Raw genomic sequence first — 22024 nt, forward strand, 5'->3', positions numbered from 1 at the left:
GGTAAACAGGACAGAAATACACACACTGTTGTCTGTTCCTAAACATCCCGGGTTTTCCATATAGATCATGTTTTTATGGATTGTTTCTCTATGTGCTTCCTTTGATTGACCTTATGACTCAAGTGCAAGGGGGTTGCACAAGGGATTTAATTGTTCTTAAAGGTAAGCTACATCACACTCTAACCTTTCATGCCCCCCCCCCCCCCTTCAATTTCCTCCCTGGGGGACAGCCCTACACTTTGGGAACTACTGCTCATAATGGAAACTGATACATAGATGCAATATGTCTCTCCCGCAATAATATGGTGCTACAAGTGATGTTTAAAAGAAAGCTATTTCCATTTTTCTCTAGCAGGGGTATTGCCTGCAGGTGGCAACATGAATCAGACTTTAGATATCTGATGAGCCTAAATGGTGATCAAAGAGTGTTCCCAAGTTAACATTTACTAACCAGACTCTATATTTTATGTATTTTATGTATGAAGATGCACTGTACTTTCAAAAAAAGCGTTCAGACCAGAGTTCATGAAAAAAAGGCTATAAAATGCCTTCTGACTGCAAAATGCTGGCTGAACATTATATAGCCTATTTATCTTAATTTTGGATGTGCAGCGTTTGCTGAATGCAAATCTGGGAAGCATCACAAATCCATGTTCATAGGTATGTCTTGCCAGTGGGTAACATGGAGATATGACTTTGATTTGAAATACAGAAAGCTGTATTTGTTCTATATGGTAGAATATGCTTCCGTGCTTTTCAAAATGCATACAAATATCTAAATACGGAGCTTCCCAGCCAAACAAACACTTTTACAGTTTGTTTTAATCCAAAATATACCCACATAATGTGCATCACTTTATAGAGGTTTAAAAGACTGATTTGATTATTTTCAAATAAATAAAAACAATTCACCAGCAATTATATGTAAATGGTGTAAATCTAAAATGTTGTGACTTGGTATGATGAGTAGGAATGGAAATGAATAGGAGGATGCAAATTGCCTGAAATTGGGTGATGTATCTTTAAGGTCCATGTAAACAAAGGCTCGTTTTTAGCGTTAGTGAGCGAAGAAAATGTTGCGTAAAGCTATTCAGAAAGGAGGCGAACAATCCTCCTCTTTTCAAGTGATGTACGATAATTGCGTAAGTGTGGTATAGAATGTAGGGATATGCGCGCATGCTCTTTGTTAGGGGGAGTGAGAGGAGCATGAATGGAGCAAAATGGCGGATCATGTGCAGGTAACTAAAGGTTTATGTTTTGATTAAATTAAAAGCAAAACAGGTGTTGGATGTCGTATTGCCGTTTTGATAGTTGGTTGGATAAGTTTATTGCTATACATTGTTTATGGAGGCACGTCAGATAACCGGGTAGGTTTATGGCTGCGATTATCAGTGTTGACTTGTGGCCTGTCATCGTGTTGATTGCTTCGTTCATAGCAATCGCTGTTGCTAGAGGTCCTTTATTGATTTTGCTTTTAAATGTAAAACTGCACATTTGCGTTTAAGTTTATCAGGATTGTGTGTGTAGGCACCCCAAAGTAACTCGGATTTTATTGCATCCACCTGAGTGGCATATATTGATATACATAATGTATTATTTGGTAAACAAGACATCCGACATCCATCCAATGAGCTGGCTGGCCTGGCGAAACCGTGTTGCTAGCTAGCAAGATTTCAGTGGGAAGAAATGTAGACTCGTTACCGAACATCTACGGTACGGTCGCCTGAGCTGCCTTTCAAATCAAAATTGCTGCCGTTGCATTGCCATTTACATTAAAGTTGTATAAGGATGCATTGCCTTGGAGCACAGTCCTTAATTCCACCGCTGTTAATGAGCTAACCAACAGTTAGCATCTTGCCTGAAGTATCGCTCATGGAATTCTCCCGCGCGACTCCTCAGCTAACATTACCTTAACACTGATAACTGAATGTGAAACTACCCAACATAACTTGCATATGTTATGTATGGCAACCTACATATTTTGAGGTTTACTAATGTTAGTTATCAGCGTTGCACATATTTTTCTTTGGATTTAAACTCTTTTAAGCGGCTAGTATAGCTCGGTTAACCGTCCAGGTAGCACCATGATGAAATAAGAGCTAACCTTAGCTAGTATTAGAAGCTAGCTATCTGTCGTGTAGCTAATATTGCAAGCGAATACTCACAGATCTGCCTGTCTTGCTTTCAGGCTAATTTAGCAAGACATCTCATATAGATGGTTAGGGTGTACTGAAGATTGGGTACTATGCCTTTGGAAATTCGAGGGTTAGCAATGTACCTAGCTGCCACCTACATTTTGTCTAATCCCATAACGCTTGCAAGTAGTTCTCGGCTGGCTAGATAGCTTGCTAACCCTGAGCATATTTGCTAACTTCGCTACTTAGCTCACTAGCCTTGGCTATATGGATTTCGCTACGTCTCGCTACTCTTGTCAGTTGGCTAAGTAGCTACAAAGAGGTAGCTAATGTTGACCGTGTCTGCTTCATGCTAATTCCAGTGATCATGTTGCCATAGAAAAGCGATGCTTCTGTCAGTAAGTTAACACCAATCGCATTGTGATTGTATGGTTAAGCAGTGGGCCACATACTGAGCCAATTTACTCGGTTATTTGAATAAGTGTTCTAACTATTCCATGATGCATTCATGCTTGCTAACGAGGTAATAAGCTAGTTCGCTTGTAGGTTATTATAGAGATAATCTGCTGGGGAGAAAGTTATTTTTTTACATTAAACTGTGTGCTAGCGTTACCTCTCCATGCAACCAGCACATCATAAGTTATACAGTTTTTAGTAGCAGTGCTACTGTGTGATATTGTATATATGGATATATTTGTACAGTGTTAAGTACCGTTAACTATCCTTTCTATATGGCCAGCGGCTATATCACCTCAGCTTTGCCAACTAATACGCTTGTGAACGCTATTTTAAACTTCATTACCGAGCGTGCAGCTTATCTGTGTGGTTCACCTGTCTAACTGTTAGATGGCTCATTTAAACAATAATACCCGTATTCATCTGAAACCTACGGATGTATTTGCAGTTCATCATGTTTTATAGTTATACAGTCATCCTGCTCATGAAAACGTTCCTGGTTTACAAGCTGTTGCATAGTGGCAAACCACAATGATCCTAGAAAGGCACTGGTGCCATGGAAAGCCCATCGCCATCGGTACAAAGTTACAGTAGTTATATTCGTTCTGTCAAACTTGCAGCGTTTCTTAAATGCCGGGCTCTAGTGAAATCGTTATATAGACATGACTCAGCACAACGTGGACCTTTAACCTGTGTGCATTTCAACGCAATTAACACACTTGCAATTTAGGCTGGCCATTTATTTATGAATTGTATTACTGTGTGCTCCCATGGAATTTTTTCACAATAACATTGATGTGTAGATTTAAAGGTGAGATCACCTATTTGGTTAAATAGACCTACAAGAGTGGTTAGGATAATGCTTTCTAGCAGATCCCATATATTTGTTTTCACTTTCCAGACCCTAAAAATGCAAAACATCTGAAGCAAAATTTTAGGAAATAGTCTTCTCACCTTTTCCTGAGTATCATCACACACAGTTGACCTGCGAATAATATGTGTATGTAGATGTCTACAGATATTTTCATTTTTGACAACTACATACCACACCTGTAAGAGGTGAACGCAAAGTGCACATGCTTTCATGACCAACTTAATGTATTTTATAATACAGCATAATAGCATATAGCATACTCGTGTCATCTGCAGTAGTCCTTGCACCTTTGAATTCACTTGCTTTTACTGTTTTCAGGCTGTGTCAATGAGAAATCACCCAGCTATGTTTCTAAGTCTGTCTTTTTTTTTTTTTAATAGCCTAATAGTAATACTTTCTCGAACTGATCATATCAGGCTCTTGTACAGTAAACCTTGTCTGTCCGAGTTTTATGGCACTGAGAGCCAAGCCACTAAATCATCATGAGATGGGAGTAATGTTGTAGTCATACAGTCAGAGGAACTTTTACAGTGGTGAGTGAACCAAACAGACCCGTGGTCCTCCCAAGCTGAATGTTCTCTCTTCAGAGAGTGACCCTTATCTCCTGCCAACAGTTCCCTGTTAATGGCCGAGCCTATTTTATCTTTGCAAATCCAAAATGCATTCTCCCTGTGTTCCTCCTCTCTCAGGGGCCCACCGTCCCTTTTCAGCATTTAGGAGACTAGTTATCAGCAGCTCACATTGTCATGGGCTCACACTGTGTGCTTTTTGGTTAGCTGCTGGAAGTGTACAGGAGTCTTAAGGTGCCTGGTGCATCAGCTGCTGTCGTCCATATCATTTGGGTTTCTTGCAATTTATCAGTGATGCCAGACGTCAAATCACATTTGCATATGTCAGATGGCGTGTCCGACAGAGCAGTGTGAAACTTTAAGTACGTCTCTATGTTTACCAGGCCTGTTGCCTGTCTCACGTACCACATAGACTGAACTTGAACTTATTTCATGTGGTTTAAAAACATTTTTTTACTGGTGATATTGGCTGAGTAGTGTTCAGCCACAGAGGCTGCTGGTGGGTTTGTGGGGGTGGGGGAGTAATGAGTCAGCTTTTTGTTCATCTTCTGTCTGCTCGAGATCAGTGATGCAGTAATTTGATGTGTGTTGTCATCTTATAACTGTGTGTTGTGTTAGTTAATATCCATGTATCAGGCATTCGGATATTAAGATGGGTTAGCCTTTGCCTCTGATTCCCCAGTTGACTTTTCTCAAAAGCAATAGACCTAAGGGGCAATCAAGGGCTCAACACTGACAAACACAACACAGGAAATTGCTAATATTTTATTTACAGTGTTGTGTGTTTAAAACACGGCGATGCTCAAAGAAAGTGAGAGCAGGAGTCATTTTCAAAGAGATGCTCTTGTAAAAATGAGGAGGCCGTTTGCTGGGTTGCTAACATGATCTTGTCTTGGGTTACTAACATGAAGTTCTTCAATGACCTAACAGAAAAGGGTTAAACCACAGACAAGCTATAAAAAAAAAACTGTTCAAATGAAAAAAAAGGCAGATACTTTACTTCACTTCAGCCTGAATCCTGTAGGAATATTGTCTAATTGTTTTACTTAGGTTTTAGGCCTGTTTGTTTTATACTTTAATCAATCAATAATAATGAATGCCTTTATTTAATCAATTAATTAATCAACTCATATTATCTCCAGATGGGATTGCTGTCACCTTTCTAGAAAAAGCACCAATACTTTTCATACGTTTAAAATGCGTTAGCCAAGCTTTTTTGAGTGTCAGCCTGTCATTCTATAGCTCCATTGTTGGTGCTTAGCAGGGGGTGGAAATGAGAACTAATCATAGTAAGTAGGCATGCATGCAAGTGTAGACGAGGCCAAATGATCCGTGAACAACTGCTCCATTTATATTCTTTTCCGCCTGCACAGGTGTCATCATCCGTGGGAACTGTGTGGTGATGTGCATTTGTGTTGTGCACTGTTTACTAGTTCTTTGTTCTTGTTCTCGTTAGTGTGAGTGCTTATGTCTCCACCTGTGTTCCAGAGCCTAGCCCAGCTAGAGATCCTGTGCAAGCAGCTGTATGAGACCACAGACACCACCACCCGCCTGCAGGCTGAGAAGGCCTTGGTGGAGTTCACCAACAGTCCCGACTGCCTGAATAAATGCCAACTCCTGCTAGAGAGGGGAAGTGTAAGTATTCCTGTTAGAAGGACTTCAGATGTCATTTGTCATTAGTTTGTGTTTAATGAAGCGATTCAAAGTATAGCCTGGATGAATGACACATTGCATGTCTGTAGTGGTAAAGTTCATTTTTGTTGTGCCTTTGCAGTCATCCTACTCGCAGTTACTGGCTGGCACATGTCTCTCCAAACTGGTCTCCCGCACTAGCAACCCACTTCCTTTGGAACAGCGCATAGACATCCGTAAGTTCTGGCCCAGTCAATTGTTTGCTCTGAGACTGTAAGGCTGTGTCATTTTCATGCCTTTTTTTTTTTTATCAAGTGCAGAGATGATGACCGCATTGATTGGGTTTTCCAGGCATCTGAATGTGACCAAAACTCTTCCTTTCCCCAGGGAATTATGTTCTTAACTACCTGGCAAGTCGGCCAAAGCTTGCTGCCTTTGTGACCCAAGCATTGATCCAGCTCTACGCCAGAATCACCAAGCTTGGATGGTTCGACTGCCAGAAGGAAGATTATGTCTTTAGGAATGTCATCGTAGATGTGACAAGGTTCCTCCAGGTATGGTTCACTGTGTTGGAGGAAGTTCAAATGTCAGCAGGTTTCTCAGGTTCATTAGTATGTAATGGATGATTGACACTTCTGGTGTTTTACATTGATGCATGGAAATGTTTCATACCTCTTCATCATTGAACTTTAGACTTTAGACTGACTCACCTCTTTAATGATACATTTTTTGTGGATTTTCAGGACAGTGTTGAGCACTGCATCATAGGAGTGACTATTCTTTCGCAGCTTACCAATGAAATTAATCAAGTAAGTTCCTCTGTGCTTCTCATTGATGTAAGTGTTTACATGATCTTACCCCTCATAAACGCATTGCAGTTCATGGAGAAGCCATTCAGAAAGTTTGTGTCCACATTTAGTCTGCATTTCTTCCACTCCACACAAATCTTCTTCTCCAACTTGTAGCCTAGAGTTATTTTGAAAAGCATTTTTGTTTTCAGTTATGATGGCTATTTGTGCCATCAGTTTTAATATGGCTATAATGCAGAATATCACCGTGATATACAGTAGACAGACATGAATAGCCTTAATGGCTAATGAACATCATTAATGGCCTCCATGATAAAGATGGACAGTGGAGTCAGTAATGACTCACTTCATGGCCTTCACTAATGGATTAGCATAAACCATTTGAGCCAACATTGTACGCTGGGTGCTGTGAATGCATTTTTAGAACAGGATGTGTCTGTTGAAATGCACAGATTCACATCCTGGCTTTGTATCTAAAGGCATAGGTTTTTTGTTGTATAATGTCTATATATATATTCAGCTGGTGCCTTTCACAAAAACGGCATAGCCAGTGTATGTATTTGATGTCAACCATTTTGTTCAGCTTTTTGTATGAGTATGGTAACTAGTTGAAACCATTGTTATAAGAGTACCATTGTTTATCTAGATGGCTTGGTTAAGCAAACATATGGGTGTCTGTGGGGCCAACCGGCTTAGAGGAACGAGCTATGACTATGGGCCCTCAGATCTCTGGTGTGGAGAAGCTCAGCTGACAGCCTTTTGTTTTGTTCCAGGCGGACACAACACATCCCCTGACTAAGCACCGGAAGATTGCGTCGTCGTTCCGGGACTCCTCATTATTCGACATCTTCACGCTCTCCTGCAATCTCCTGAAACAGGTCAGTCAGAGGGCACCTCTTGGCCTCTGAGGCGTCCCGTTAACTTCGCCGGCCCTCTCTCTCTGGAGCTCCTCCATATGCTTCTGTGAGGTCTGGTTCTGTGGAGCGCTTGCTTGCTCTCTCTCTAAGGCTGTTGCCAATGTTGCCCTCAGGCCTCGGGGAAGAACTTGAACCTGAACGATGAGAGCCAGCACGGTCTGCTCATGCAGCTGCTCAAGCTGGCCCACAACTGCCTCAATTTCGACTTCATCGGCACGTCCACGGATGAGTCCTCCGATGACCTGTGCACCGTCCAGATCCCCACCAGTTGGAGATCAGGTGAGTGTGTGTGTGTGTGTGTGGGGGGGGGGGCTTACTGTTTGGAGAGGGGGATGGGTTGAGGAGATGTGTCAGAGGTGGAGTAGGTGAGGATAAGACAGGCGTGTGAGGTGTATGAGAAACTCACAGACTGAAGATGAATTTTGAGCTAATTGATGAATTCAATTTTATGAATTTACAACAGAAATGATTGGCTAGTGGAGTTCAATGTGGCTGATGTATGTCTCTTTCTCACTTCCTTCTTTTCTGCAGCGTTTTTGGACTCCTCGACCCTCCAACTGTTTTTTGATTTGTATCATTCCATCCCTCCTTCCCTTTCTCCCCTGGTAAGTGACTTGGTTGTCTAGTACGTTTTTGAAGGGATAATGGGGTGGTTGTTTTCATGTGGCTTTTTGCCTTTCTTTCAGTCGGTAAAAATGGATGTCATGGTTGTCAAGTTTCAGTCGGAGTTTGATTTGAGTAAATGGTTGCAGGAAATGTTCTTATTGTTTTCATGTGGACTCATGCTGGCAATCTAGTTGAGGCCCTAAGTTTATGTCTCCATGCTGGTTCCTGGAAGTTGCATTCTCCACCTGCTGGATACTAACACAATGACGCAAGTGAATTTTCTTGCCGAAACAGCTGTGGAGTGTGCAGAATAGGCTTTTCCTTACTCGTAGTGTTTTTGTTCTGAAAACCCGTTTTTTCCTGTTCAAATGACTCACCATTCCACCCTCGACCCTGTTCTGTTTAGGTTTTGTCTTGCCTAGTTCAAATAGCATCCGTACGGCGGTCACTCTTTAACAACGCTGAGAGGGCAAAGTTCCTCTCTCATCTCGTAGATGGAGTGAAGAGGATTCTGGAAAACCCACAGGTAATTGTTGCCCTTGTTAAATAACAGGATATGCCATGGTATCTATTTTCATATTAGTACAGCTGTCTCTTAATTACATTTTAAGAGTTGAAGGTTGTTCTCAACTGCTCTTTGCACACACACACATGAACAGTCCCCAAAAGCATTGCCTTGAAACAATTATTTTGATTTCCAGAGTCTGTCTGATCCAAACAATTACCATGAATTCTGTCGACTGCTGGCCAGACTAAAAAGTAACTATCAGCTTGGCGAGCTGGTCAAAGTGGAAAACTACCCTGAGGTTATAAGATTGATTGCCAATTTCACAGTCACCAGCTTACAGGTTAGTAGACATTGCCTGTTACAACAAGCATTTCGCACGAGTCACCATTTGTTCCTGTCAATCAGTACATACTTAACATGGTACAAATGTGGTTGTGAAACATTATTGCATTGCGTCTGTGCAGGTCTACCCCAGTAAAAATTGTATACGTGTTATTTGCAGCACTGGGAGTTTGCCCCCAACAGCGTGCATTACCTGCTGAGCCTGTGGCAGCGGCTGGCGGCCTCCGTGCCCTATGTCAAGGCCACCGAGCCCCACATGCTGGAGACCTACACTCCAGAGGTGACCAAGGCCTACATCACATCACGGCTCGAGTCGGTGCACATCATCCTCAGGTACGCAGGCCCCTGTAGACACCATAAGAAGCCAAGGCCTTTTGCTGTGGTAACTCATTGGCGTTCATAGTGACCAAGCAGTAAAGACACTGGGTTAGTTTGGTCTTTGTGTCATGATGTATAGATGATATGGGTGTTGTATTGGGGGGAAATCCTAATAATGCCCTGATCGCTTTTTGGTCAGTATTGGAAAATGTGTATTTCAGATAATGAATGATGTGTGTATTTATTTAAAAGGTTCCACTCAACCTGCATTTCTTTGAACACATCTGACTGACTGAATGTGTTTGTTTGTTTGTTTTGTTTTTGCCTGTCCCACTCAGGGATGGTCTGGAGGACCCTCTGGATGATGCAGGTCTCGTGCAGCAGCAGCTGGACCAGCTGTCCACCATCGGCCGCTGTGAGTACGAGAAGACGTGCGCCCTGCTGGTGCAGCTCTTCGACCAGTCCGCCCAGTCCTACCAGGAGCTGCTCCAGTCCACCAACTCCAGCACCATGGACATCGCCGTTCAGGAAGGTGAGGACGCCACCTCAGTCACAGGCACCTCTGGTCTCAGCGCTCGCCACTGCATATTGTCCTTTCCCAATGAATCAGTCCTACTATTTACCTGTGTCCCAATTAAGTGTCCCAACATCCCCAAGTCTCTCTTGATCTGAATATTGTATCGAGAATATATCTAATTATGAATATTATGTCTGTGTGTGTGTAGGCCGATTGACTTGGCTGGTGTACATCATCGGGGCTGTGATAGGAGGCAGGGTTTCTTTCGCCAGTACAGATGAACAAGACGCCATGGATGGAGAGCTTGTGTGTCGGTAGGCATCCAGCTGTGACCTTTTGCTAACATTCCTGAGGAACCATTTCAGTTCAGTTATGCAGCACGTTCCAAACGTTCATTTTGCCGCTGGGTTTGGTTTTGTCCTCAGAGTCTTACAGTTGATGAATTTGACCGACTCTCGACTGGCGCAGGCCGGCAACGAGAAGCTCGAGTTGGCCATGCTCAGTTTCTTTGAACAGTTCCGCAAAATTTACATCGGTGACCAGGTGCAGAAATCATCAAAGGTGAGATTCTTTCAATCAACTAGTCCACCCTTGGCTGTGTGGTTCCATAGGTTTCCTTGAAGTTGAGGAAACAACTTCAATTCAATTTTATTTATATAGCGCCAGAACAATAAATTGTCTCAAGGCGCTTTACAGAACCCAGAGCCTGGACCCCCTTAGTCCCTGATAGTTCCCCTGATAGTCAGCCTAGCTTTCTGTGTGTGTGTGTGTGTGTGTGTGTGTGTTTATTTTTTTTAAATGAACTAAAATATGGCAGATGTGTCAACCCTGTGCCCTTCCTGCTGTGGAATGCCCAATCCCTTTTGTCACTGCAGTGTTTATGCCTCTCCTTTGTGGCCATGCCGTCGACTCAGCCCTTTTAATTGCTTGGTGGTGCATTTAGATAAAGGCCTCGCATTTTTTTTTCCATCCTGCTCATTAGTGGCCTTCAGTAAAAGATGTGTTCATGATGTTCACAGTTGAAAGTGTTGTGTTGTCACCTCCATGGCAAATCCATCCATTGCGTGGTTTCTCTCTTGTGCTGCCCAGAGGCTTCAAAATGTGAACACCTCAGATAAGTGGTGTACAGTAGTAGTGGAATTTAGTATCACTGTCCCAGTTCATTGTGTCCTCCATTACTAGTTGTTGTTTTGTTTTTTTCCCCACAAATAAATGCTAGACATGGCTTTAGCCAACCCCTCCTTCAGTATTTGTCTTTACTCTAACATAAGTGTGGTGGCAACAAGAATGGATCCATATCATTTTGGTTCCTAAAGAGGAGTGAGCTGAACTTCTCAAGCGTATGTTTTGAAGTTAAAGTTAAGATGAATGCTTTGGGTGGGTTGTTGGACCCAGCTGTACTTAGAAGTGCCTGTCTTCTTCAGTGCTGCACTATTAATAGAGAGGCTGTCTGTGCCCCAAAAATACCATGACTCATCAGAACCCATTTTCCAGACAGAATTGTGACATGAGTTTTCTTTTCTTTTTCTTTTTGATTTTCTTTTTGGAAGGTGACAGTCCTGAGTGAGTGTAGGGACACTGGGATAAGTGATACTGCAGAATGATCGTGCAGAAGATATTTCTGCACAGTAACATTCTGAATAGAATTTCCATGTACGACTATGTAAATTCATGTTCCAAATCAATACTGTAGGTTCTAACCTTGTAATTATGGAAGGATTCTAACTGTGTGTGTCATTGCGGGTGCTCCTGTAAGACTGTTGACCGTGCTGTTTTGTTTTGGGCCTCTCCTCCTGCAGTTGTACCGGCGCCTGTCTGAAGTCTTGGGGCTGAATGATGAGACCATGGTACTCAGTGTGTTCATTGGGAAAATGTGAGTGCTCTTCTTTCTTTCATACCACCATTGATTATCGTGATGGGAAAAGCTTGTGGCTCTTTTTAAAGTTTTCTCAAGACAAAGTGTTTGTATCACACCTAAATGTGTATGCATGTTTGGCCATGAAGGGGGTCTTAAACAAGAAGTGTGCAGTTTTTTGTATTTCTGTTTGTACTGATACTAGCATATAGTTAGCCCATAGTTACTAATATAGTTATTAATAGTCTGGTGACTGACTGACTGACTGTGCGCTGAACTGTGGATGTTGATGGTACTGCAAGAGGCTCTGTGGTTCACCCAGTCCACTGTAGAACTACATTACTGCACATTTCAGTTAACACTTGGTTGCTGATGAAGAAGACCTTGACAATTATTTGAGTAACGTGACAATTATCTGATGAGTGCGGGTGCAGTCCCTCGTACTGCGTGGGCCTTTCAGAAATGATGAGAACCGTGGCCTTAGAAAAGCTGGTGACTCCATCGCAGTGTTGGACTTTTTGTCACCCCACACTCGTTGTTCTTTGTGCAAAACTATGCATCTTTTTTTCAAATGTTTTCCACACAGTGTAAGAGCATCACATCCTCTATGTGAAGTGTGAAATGCTCTGTGGTTCATTGAACGTTAAACATAAGAGCAAAGCTGAACCCAGAATAGACGCAGTTTCTTTACTCCTACTTAAAGCCTTGAGCAGATGCTTCGTCTTCGTGACATAAAAATGTCTCATTTCTTTCCCGACTGCTTAAATATGACTTCCCTCTCTCTCTTCCAGTATAATCAGGAGGGCTAAATATCCACATTTCTCTTCTGTAACATGATCATAATCTTTAGCTGGTTACATTTGGGTTTTTAGGCCGAGATTGGTGGTCAGTGGTGTATAAACATGAACGGTTAAGTAATAAGAAGGGGGTGTATGCCAGCTGAAGTCATTGCGTTTGTGGTGGATTGGTTTTGCATAATGTGCTTCAACATGTCTATATGCCATACCTAACCTCTTATTACCAGTGTTTTAGTGCTTTTGATGGTTTTTGTTTCAAAACCATACACACCAATTCGCCAAGTGACTTTGTTACATGAGGTTTTTCTTTTTTGCAACACAAGCAACAATATATTTGTCTGTTTTTCTTATGTTGATGTATTAACGGGGCTTTCTGATTTTTTTTTTTTTTTTTTATGTAGAATTACCAATCTGAAGTACTGGGGACAGTGTGAACCAATCACCTCCAAGACACTACAGCTTCTAAATGACCTCTCCATTGGATATCCTTACCCAGCCAGTTCCAAATATGGACACATTTAGCCACGTATTAAGAGTTACAGTTAACATTTTCTCAGTAGTACTGTTGTCATGTCTTGTTGTGCTTGACTGTTGCTTGGTCAAGTGTAAAGTTCTCTCCCAGCTTGTTCCTTGACGACCTCCCTGTACGTACAGTAGTGTGAGAAAGCTGGTGAAACTCACTGCGGTCCAGTTCATGCTGAATAACCACACAGTGAGTAACTCTCCCCCCTCTTCCATGACCCGCTCACATGAGCACACAAAGCTAAAATGTCACTGATTTGTCTTGGCAAGAGGGACCTGTTACCCCCATAATCTCCCTAATCTGACCCATGGCTCATAATACCCCCTGCTCATTATTCTCCTTCTCTTTGCCTCCCTTCCTCTTTCTTTCTTTCTTTCTTTCTTTCTTTCTCTCTCTCTCTTCACTCTTTCTTTGCCCAGAGTGAGCACTTTTCCTTCCTGGGCGTGAACAATCAATCCAACCTCAGCGACATGAGGTGTCGGACCACCTTCTACACAGCCCTCGGCCGCCTGCTCATGGTGGATCTGGGTGAGAGTTTGTCCCGTCTCCTTTCAATGCGTCGACTTGCGTATGAGCTACAGACTAAATCATTCTTCGTGAAGGTCTAAATGTTTGAAGTTGTTTTAACTGTTGGCTTATGTACGTGTGGTTGTGTCTGCAACAGGGGAGGACGAGGACCAGTTTGAGCAGTTCATGCTTCCTCTGACAGCAGCGTTCGAGGCCGTCGCAGCAATGTTCAGCACTAACACTTTCAATGAGCAAGAGGCCAAAGTATGTGCTCCTGGTAGTACTTTGGGAACTGGGTTTAATTTGGGTTATCGTTTTGCGGTTCATTGATCCGAATGGAGGATCTGTAGACTGAAGTTCATGTCTATTTTCCAGAGGACATTAGTGGGACTGGTTCGAGACCTGAGAGGAATCGCCTTTGCCTTTAATGCCAAGACCTGCTTCATGATGCTCTTTGACTGGATGTATCCTAACTCTCTACAATACTATTTGTTTACAATTGTTCAAGCATGTTAAAAAAAAGTGCAATCAAGAATGTCAATTCATTTAATTCACCAAAGTCCAAAACAAGTATGCTTCTCTACCCTTGCAGAAGATACAGATTTGTTTTCTTAACGCAGTCTCTCCTGAACAGCTACCCCACTTACATGCCCATCCTGCAGAGGGCGATAGAGCTCTGGTACCATGTCCCTGCCTGCACCACTCCTGTGCTCAAGCTGATGGCTGAGCTCGTCCACAACAGGTACAGTCTGAGACCAGCAGCACGCACAACACGCCAGCTGCACTTCGGAGAGTCAATCTCGAGGTGCCATATTTCTGCCGTGTTGACGCCATCTGGATGCTTGTTTCATAGAGGCAATTAGGGACATTCTTTTTGTCAGTTGTTTCCCTTTCCCACCCCCTCCTATTAGTCAAGTGGTGTGGTTTTAATTCACACGGAAATAAGATTTAATTAACACCTTCTGAAGATCTGCTGTGGAGCCATGTTGTGTTTGTGTCCCTCAGGTCCCAGAGACTACAGTTTGACGTGTCATCGCCCAACGGGATCCTGCTGTTCAGAGAAACAAGCAAAATGATTACAACCTACGGTACGTCTTTCACGCGTCTTTAGGATTATTCGTCTCAAAGTTTTAGCCGCATATACCTCCAGCTGAACACAGCATCCATTTTCGTCAGCTTGTTCAAGTGATCTGCTGGTTGTTTTCTAACCGGAAATTTATTTAGCTTTTAATTGAGAAGGGGTACACTAAAATCATTGGTGTATATGTTCTCATATGGCCTCACGTTTTTCCCCACACGTGAAGAATTTGGTGTTGTGTTTCCGCATACATATTTTCATATGTGGGTAGATTCAGCCGTCTGATACCTGGTGTTGTGTTTCCTGTGCTTAGGGAACCGCATCTTGACTCTGGGCGAGGTGCCAAAGGACCAGGTGTACGCGCTGAAGCTCAAGGGCATCTCCATCTGCTTCTCCATGCTCAAGGCCGTGCTCAGCGGTAACTACGTCAACTTCGGCGTCTTCCGTCTCTACGGCGACGACGCCCTGGACAACGCCCTTCAGACCTTCATCAAGCTTCTCCTCTCCATCCCACACAGCGACCTGCTTGTATGCAACACACACACACACACACACACACACACACACACACACACACATTAACACACAAACTTTTCCTAGCACCATTTTAGAGTGTTCTGAAAGTGACTTTGCTTGATATGTTGTCAATGCAGGACTATCCCAAGCTCAGTCAGTCCTACTACTCACTGCTAGAGGTGCTCACCCAGGACCACATGAACTTCATCGCAAGCCTGGAGCCTCACGTGGTCATGTACATCCTATCCTCCATTTCAGAGGGGCTCACTGCACTTGGTAATAATACAAAAAAAAAATCTAATAGTGTTTTTAGCATGCATGTTCAGTAGTTTAAAACTACCAGTCATGTTGAATTTGATATGCTGGTAATGGTTAATGAATAAAAAGTATGATTTAAGATAGTGGCAATGATGACCTGTCAATCTATCATGTCTCTCTCCCTCCCTCTCAGATACAATGGTATGCACGGGTTGCTGCTCCAGCCTGGACCACATAGTAACGTACCTGTTCAAGCAGCTCTCGCGCAGCACCAAGAAGCGGGCAGCTCCCATGGCCCAGGAGAGTGACCGCTTCTTGCACATCATGCAGCAGCACCCCGAGATGATCCAGCAGGTGAGGGCCACATCCTCTACACCACCCCTGGCTCAGGTGATGCACCTGGTCTTGGCCAGTTACGTAGTGTGTACTATATCTATGCAAGTCAAAAGGTTCCATTGCCTCCCAAATTGTAAAACACAAAAAGACAAAACTAATACTCCATGTGGCTAAATTCCAATGCATGCTTGAATTGACAGAATTACTCTTTTGTGTAATAAAGAAACGCTCACACGGCAAACTGTGCAAAACAAAACAAAATGTCTAACCACAGAGCCAACTAAAGGATGCAGATCATAACATCTGAACAGACTCAGCAGGAGGATTTTTATTGTTTGTTTGCATCTTTATTCACATTATGGTTCCTTTCTAATGTACTTACAGCTAGATGGCAGTGTTCTCATAAGCTAAAATATCCATATCCACAACCCTGTTGTTCTGAGCAAGCATATGGGGCATGGTAGTTTTTTTTTTTTTTTTTTTTTTTACAGATTTGTTGAAAAGCTTGGACAAACAATGCAGAAAAAATTCCCTTTTAGAAAGTGTCTGTGTGTGCCAAGGTCTTAATCTATTCAGAAATGCAGAAAGTTAGGGATGGGTACCTAGGATCTCATTCCAATATGAGATCACCAGTGATGGACGGGGGGGGTCAGGGAGCAGAGCGGTAGGGAACAGTAGAGATGTGTGTTCTCAAATCTGGGCCTAGCATTAACATGATGGTAGTTAACATATTGTAGATTTAAGGTTTTAATGGATCATTTCAATGAACTCGCATGAGGTCTTTCTAAAATATTGCATTTTTTTTCCTCCCTTTGTTTTCCAGATGCTGTCAACTGTGCTCAATATTATTATTTTTGAAGACTGCAGGAATCAGTGGTCTATGTCACGACCACTTCTAGGCCTGATCCTGCTGAATGAGAAGGTAGGGGTAGGTAGTGTCTTTACTTTGGCATATTGGAAAAGCCATGATTACTGTCTGCTGCAAGGCCCCAATGCTCATGTCCAAGGTCATAGTACACACAGGTATTCAAGCACACAGGCTATTCTTTGTATGTTTCAATACATATTATTTATTTATTTTACTGCCTTGTTAGTGTCGCTTAGCAACAAATGGCCCTCTCATTGTGCAACAAATAAACTGCTTTTTTCAAGAACTATCCATGCACACAAAGACAGTGTGCATCGTGCACATTTTATGGTTTCTCAAAGCATACATTTACTTGGAAACTTTGGGGCCATTTTAGCGTTTGGATTTACAGTGAGTTGTGTCATCAGTGGCCCTTACATCTTTCCCATCTACTGTATTTTCGCGACTGTTAACCACATACAATATGTAATGTCATTTTATAAAACAAACCCGTGTATAAACTGCAGTGTATTGAACGTTACGTCATGCGATATAGTTGTGGTGCCGCCCCCAACCGCGGAGGTTTGTGCTCCATATGCAATCTGGTAGGAACACACAACACCCCTTACTTTATCATTATGGAAGATTGAATGTGATTGAGTGTTAATGAAAATTGTGTTTGAAAAGAGGGGGAGAGAGAGAGTCCCGGGGGGAAATGCATTCCTATGTATAAGATGCCCCCAATTATTAACCGCTGGGCTGCAGAAATTAAGCTGAATCAATGTATCAACTGCAGTTAATAGTCTGGAAATTACATTTTATTACATTCCAATTATTAGAAACTGAGTAGCACCTAATTTGTCCTTTATGTGTGGTTTTGTATCATAGTATTTTGCAGACTTGAGGAACAGCATTGTGAACAGCCAGCCACCAGAAAAACAGCAAGCCATGCACTTATGCTTTGAAAACTTAATGGAGGGCATAGAACGGAACCTGCTTACCAAAAACAGAGACAGGTAAGCTATCCTCTGCAGTTGGTTCTTTTCTAAACAGGTTTACCTTGTGGTAAAGAGTGCAAGAGTCCTCACCCGTCATTTTAGACCATCTTCCTTTTTCTGCTTTGTTGTAATAATTCTTATTTCACACCTTCAGGTTTACACAGAACCTTTCAGTATTTAGAAGAGAAGTCAACGACTCCATGAAGAATTCCACTTACGGGGTAAACAGCAACGACATGATGAGCTGACATTCCACAGAGCACCAGCGGTGTGGTCGCACCCCCCTCTGTGCTCCCGCATCCTCAACCCCCCAGGCCCAGACGCCAGGGAGTCACCGCTGCGCCAGCCTGCACCTCCTGCTCCCCGACCCTTAACCTCAGCACCATTTCTCCCCCCTCCCCCTCCCCCCTGCTCTTCTCCCCCTTTTTATATATTCACATATAAATACACACAGATTTTAAAGCCAGTTTCTCGAGGTCACTCCACTGGCCTTCCTGTAGTCAGTCGGGGCTCAAAGTCCAAAGAGAGTTTGGTTGGGGAATCGTTTAGGGGCAGAAGAGCTGGGGGTGCCCAGAGACACTGGCACAAACTGATGAGTGGCTGCTGTTCTTCCATCTCTCGAGATTTGGGGAGGGTGTGGATTTTGTGTGTGTGTGTGTGTGTGTGTGTGTGTGTGTGTGTGTGTGGGGGTGTGTGCGCGTGTATGTGTGTTTGGGGAGGGGGGGCCGGGTGTAAGCTGGTATATGTAGTGCTCTGCTTCTGCCTGCCTTGTATAGAAACACACAAAAAAAGAAGTGTACATTTTTTTCATAACATTTTGAACAATGTTTATAATGATTTCAATTTAAGAAAAAAAAAAGAAAAAAAAAAAGATGAAAGTGTGTGACATTTTTACAGTCTAGTAAGTTAGTGCAACTGTGCTGAAGTGTGGGTTTGTCTGTATGAAGAGAATACTATATCCAAGTGACAGATGTTTGATTGGCGTGAGTGGTGTGATAGATCCAGTACAGTCAGAGAGGTGCTTGTGGAGGCGGGGCATGGGAAAGAGGGTGGGGTGGGGGCGGTTTTGCTTGAGGGAGTGAGGGAAAGAAGAAAAAATGCGTTTGTATATTTTCCTTAAATCTTTAGAGTGACATGATGGCGCATGGAAGACTTTGTAAATACACTATTTCCTGCTGCCTTTCAGTTGCAGAGTAATGTCTGTTAGGGGCCAGTGGGATCCCATTCCCATTACTCAAGTCTGAGGTGTGCTAATGAAATGATTGCGTCGATAATGCTAGTGGTTGTGATGAGTGACTTTAAAAAAATAAAAACCTTCCCCTTAGGCCATGGAAACATCCTCTTTGCCTTTAGCTCTGAGTGTTGGGAACACACGCTCGCTACCCTGGCCTAGGAGTTAGCGATTGAAGATCAATCAAGTGAAAGTGGATGATTGCTGTGTTCATGTGTATGATTCATTCCGAGACCTCAGCTGCAGGGGGGGTGGGGTGCGCAACCACCAGTCCCCCGCCCCCCCTTCCCCATTTTTTTTTTTTTTTTTTATATTCTCCGAAGGTTTGATCATGTCTTTTGTGGATTTTGATTAGCTAAAGAAGATTATGGTTGTAGTGAAGTTACTCTTCTCCGAGCCTTTTGTCAACTGTTACCCTGCTTTTTAATCTCACAGGTTTCCAGTCTTTTGTGGCTTTTCTTGTTCACCTGGCATTTGTTTGGTAGTGAGGCCTATAGGATGTAGCTGTGTACTTTAAAAAGAACCTGGTACAACAACTCATCAGAACAGGAGTGAATCAAATCTTGACAGTTGTCTAGCTTTCACCCCCAATGTTTTTTTTCTGACCCCCTGAAGGAATCCCATTTTATTTTTAATAACAGAAGAAAATGATGCATCAGACTATGGTAGATTTAAAGAAAAAAAGACGCATTAAACGTCAGAATGGAATATATTAGCAACTTGTGCTACTCTCAACAGATGTTGCTGCTAACTGTTTGTGAAGACCTAGCTCATCTCTAACCATGTTAAAACACTCATGGATGTTTTAAGTCCTTTTTCCCTTCGTTCCCTGATGTGAATGTGTCCTTTTTGGCGAATGTGTGTTGGGTCCATTGAGTGATAAGGTAGCTGGTTGAACTGTTTGGATGTCTGCTACATATAGTGTAAGCATTGTGACTGCAAAATAAACATCAATGGTTTGTATATGAAGCTGTATTTATTCCACACAAGTCTACTCCAAACCCATATGCCAGTTGTTTGAGGGTACAGTTGAACATATAGAAAGGAATGCAGATACAGCATCAGGAAATGGTCATACAAAAAAAAAAACATAGGATGAGATCGTAGGCTCTAATTAACAATGGTGCCTTGTTCATGCAGTTTCTCTTTCTTTGATAATCCGTTACAGATGTTGTGAAACAAAATGAAAGTATCAGACAACGACCATGGAAGACATTACCTTTGCGCTGAACATTTTTTTGACGACAAAATCTGCACCAGACAGTCTTCCAAAGTACTTATGTTTCCAAATATAATCTACAGTAACTCCCCCCGCCATTTCAAAACTCATTTTTCGACTTCATGACACACAGAAGGCCACAGATGCTGCTGCTGCTGCTGCTGCTCTGTTGAAAACTAACTTTGTTCCTGCTTGCTTTTGGCGTTATAGACCGCATCATTGTAGCCTCCCCTGTTCCTTGCAATCTCAATGGCGTAAAACTGGATTCTGGTAGCTGCAAGTTAATCAAAGTCAGAATTACACTTAATTATATATTTAAAACACGAACTCATTATGCAGCCAAAATTAAAAGTCTAACATACCGAATATTGTGTTTTCCTCTGTGTAGTCCTTTCTGCAGTCCAGTCGAAGTAGCGTTCCATAATTAAAGTCCTCAACAATCCCTTCAAACTGATTGCAGAACGGCCTCCATCTCTAAATGAGGTGTTGATAATTACATTTAATGACTACCGAAGTATGCCGTGCTATTTTCTAGTATCTTACCCCCAAAAAACCCAGGTACAATTCTTAATTTCCAAATACATTCCCTCAGGTTGATCAGGGAGACATTAAGATACTGATGACGATGCCCACTATTGTGGGGAAAGTGCCATGTTATATGAAATGAATTACTAGTTAATATGGAAAGTCAAATTGAACTGAGACTAATATCATTTCAAATGTAGTAATTCCATTAGTCGCATATCCCAAGCTTGCATATTAACATTACATTTCTACGAGTACTGAAACATCAAAAAACACCAAACTGTTAGATTGCAGACACTTCTTTGTGCACAATTATTGGTTTGCCTTGTTGATTAAATGACATACCTCTTTGGACTCTGCAGACTTTAGATTGTCGGGATCCAGTAATTCCAGGTTAAGGTCACTAAAACTCTCCATGTATGCAGAATGTATTTGATCATCTGATTTTGTAAGTTTCAGCAACTTGGGATCCACAGAGGAAATCAGCTTTGGGGAGAAATGGAGAGAAAAAAAACGTAAAACAGAGTACAGAGTAAACTTTTAACTGAAATTATATTTGGACAGTACTTACATTAAAGTATATTTCTGCGTGGTTGTATGCCTTCATGGCCCACATTACTTCCAGTTGGGGCTAAACAACATACAAAAACATTTGCCTTTAAGTGAAAGGATGGTGTTCGGCAGATCATTATTAGATAAGACTGGGATAGTCTGAAATGTAATACGGTCTGACTGCGATAAATGGGACAGAATATTGTACCAGGCCTTCATATTTCAAAACATGGATTACATTATTACATAATGGTTCCTGCTGCATTACAATGGGAAATATAACTTGGGGTAGCACCTGACCCATTGTACTCACATCATTACCGTACGCATCCGCCGGGAGAGAGAGAGCGTGCGCCGCTGCTGAAGCCCCCTCCACACCCTGCAAAATGTAGAATATTTTAAGTATTTAAACATGTTAGTATGTTACATGATGTCCTTATCAGATGAACACACAACTTAGGAAGCATCTCGATGCCATGACGTTCGTATAAGTTGGCTAGCTAGCTAACTAGCTTGCTGATTATCCCGACGAACAAAGTATCAGTGCTCGCGACTTCACGCAAAACATGAGAATAAATTTAATGAAATGTCAGTGAAAAATATGTGAACACATCAATAGTGGACTTTACTGACACGGTTGTACAGGACTGTTAACAGCACGTGTGTTGCAAGCGTGGTAGGATACATGTTATCGATAGCTAACGTTATTGCTGAGCATGTTTGTGCCTGGCCTATTGTGCTAAATGTCAGTTTAGACCTTATTTCTCTCTTATAATAGCAAAACATAGAACACCGTTGAATTAAGTATGTAATGAGCAATCATACAATGTATCAAAGTGTGTTACAATAGTAAGTAATGTGCCTAAAACACCCCTTACCAAAGAGGCCAATCCATTTCTCGACGCCATGCTTAGCTTGCGTTGTCCTGAATAATCATCACAACCTCTTCACGTCATACGTAAAAGGCGTGACCATAAAATACGCTCTGTAGATGGGGTACAATCTACAATCAGAAATAAATCGGAATCACGATTATAGGTTTATACTATACTCCCCACCCTTTGGTATGAAAAAATTAAAACACAATACATTACTTGGT

The 22024-nt window shown here is 42.3% G+C and overlaps 2 protein-coding genes across 9 annotated transcripts; one reads left to right on the forward strand and one right to left on the reverse strand.

The window, feature by feature from the left end:
* The first annotated feature begins 1140 nt into the window (after positions 1–1140).
* Positions 1141–19592, forward strand: xpo7 (exportin 7). Of its 8 annotated transcripts, none has more exons than XM_031578343.1 (28): positions 1141–1238; positions 5523–5669; positions 5809–5902; positions 6054–6220; positions 6410–6475; positions 7249–7353; positions 7506–7671; positions 7924–7997; positions 8405–8524; positions 8700–8846; positions 9009–9181; positions 9505–9698; positions 9892–9997; positions 10109–10244; positions 11483–11556; positions 12737–12817; positions 12984–13047; positions 13278–13386; positions 13523–13629; positions 13741–13829; positions 14000–14107; positions 14371–14453; positions 14757–14971; positions 15097–15235; positions 15411–15607; positions 16377–16481; positions 17289–17416; positions 17553–19592. In XM_031578343.1, exons 1-28 carry the CDS (start codon positions 1221–1223, stop codon positions 17644–17646), a joined length of 3306 nt encoding a protein of 1101 aa, XP_031434203.1. In that variant the 5' UTR covers positions 1141–1220; the 3' UTR covers positions 17647–19592. The 8 variants fall into 8 exon arrangements, with proteins under 8 accessions (XP_031434203.1, XP_031434204.1, XP_042565190.1 ...); XM_031578344.1 differs by having other exon boundaries at positions 16377–16475; XM_042709256.1 differs by having other exon boundaries at positions 15411–15571.
* On the reverse strand, positions 19587–21908 carry pbdc1 (polysaccharide biosynthesis domain containing 1). The gene is made up of 6 exons (XM_031578349.2): positions 21804–21908; positions 21239–21304; positions 20945–21004; positions 20719–20859; positions 20211–20322; positions 19587–20122 (listed from the first exon to the last, which is right to left on the reverse strand). The coding sequence occupies exons 1-6, from the start codon at positions 21831–21833 to the stop codon at positions 20025–20027; spliced, it is 507 nt and encodes a 168-aa protein (XP_031434209.1). The 5' UTR covers positions 21834–21908; the 3' UTR covers positions 19587–20024.
* Between the last annotated feature and the right edge of the window lie 116 nt (positions 21909–22024).

This window comes from Clupea harengus, chromosome 12 (assembly GCF_900700415.2).
Source record: "Clupea harengus chromosome 12, Ch_v2.0.2, whole genome shotgun sequence".
Taxonomy (NCBI): domain Eukaryota; kingdom Metazoa; phylum Chordata; class Actinopteri; order Clupeiformes; family Clupeidae; genus Clupea; species Clupea harengus.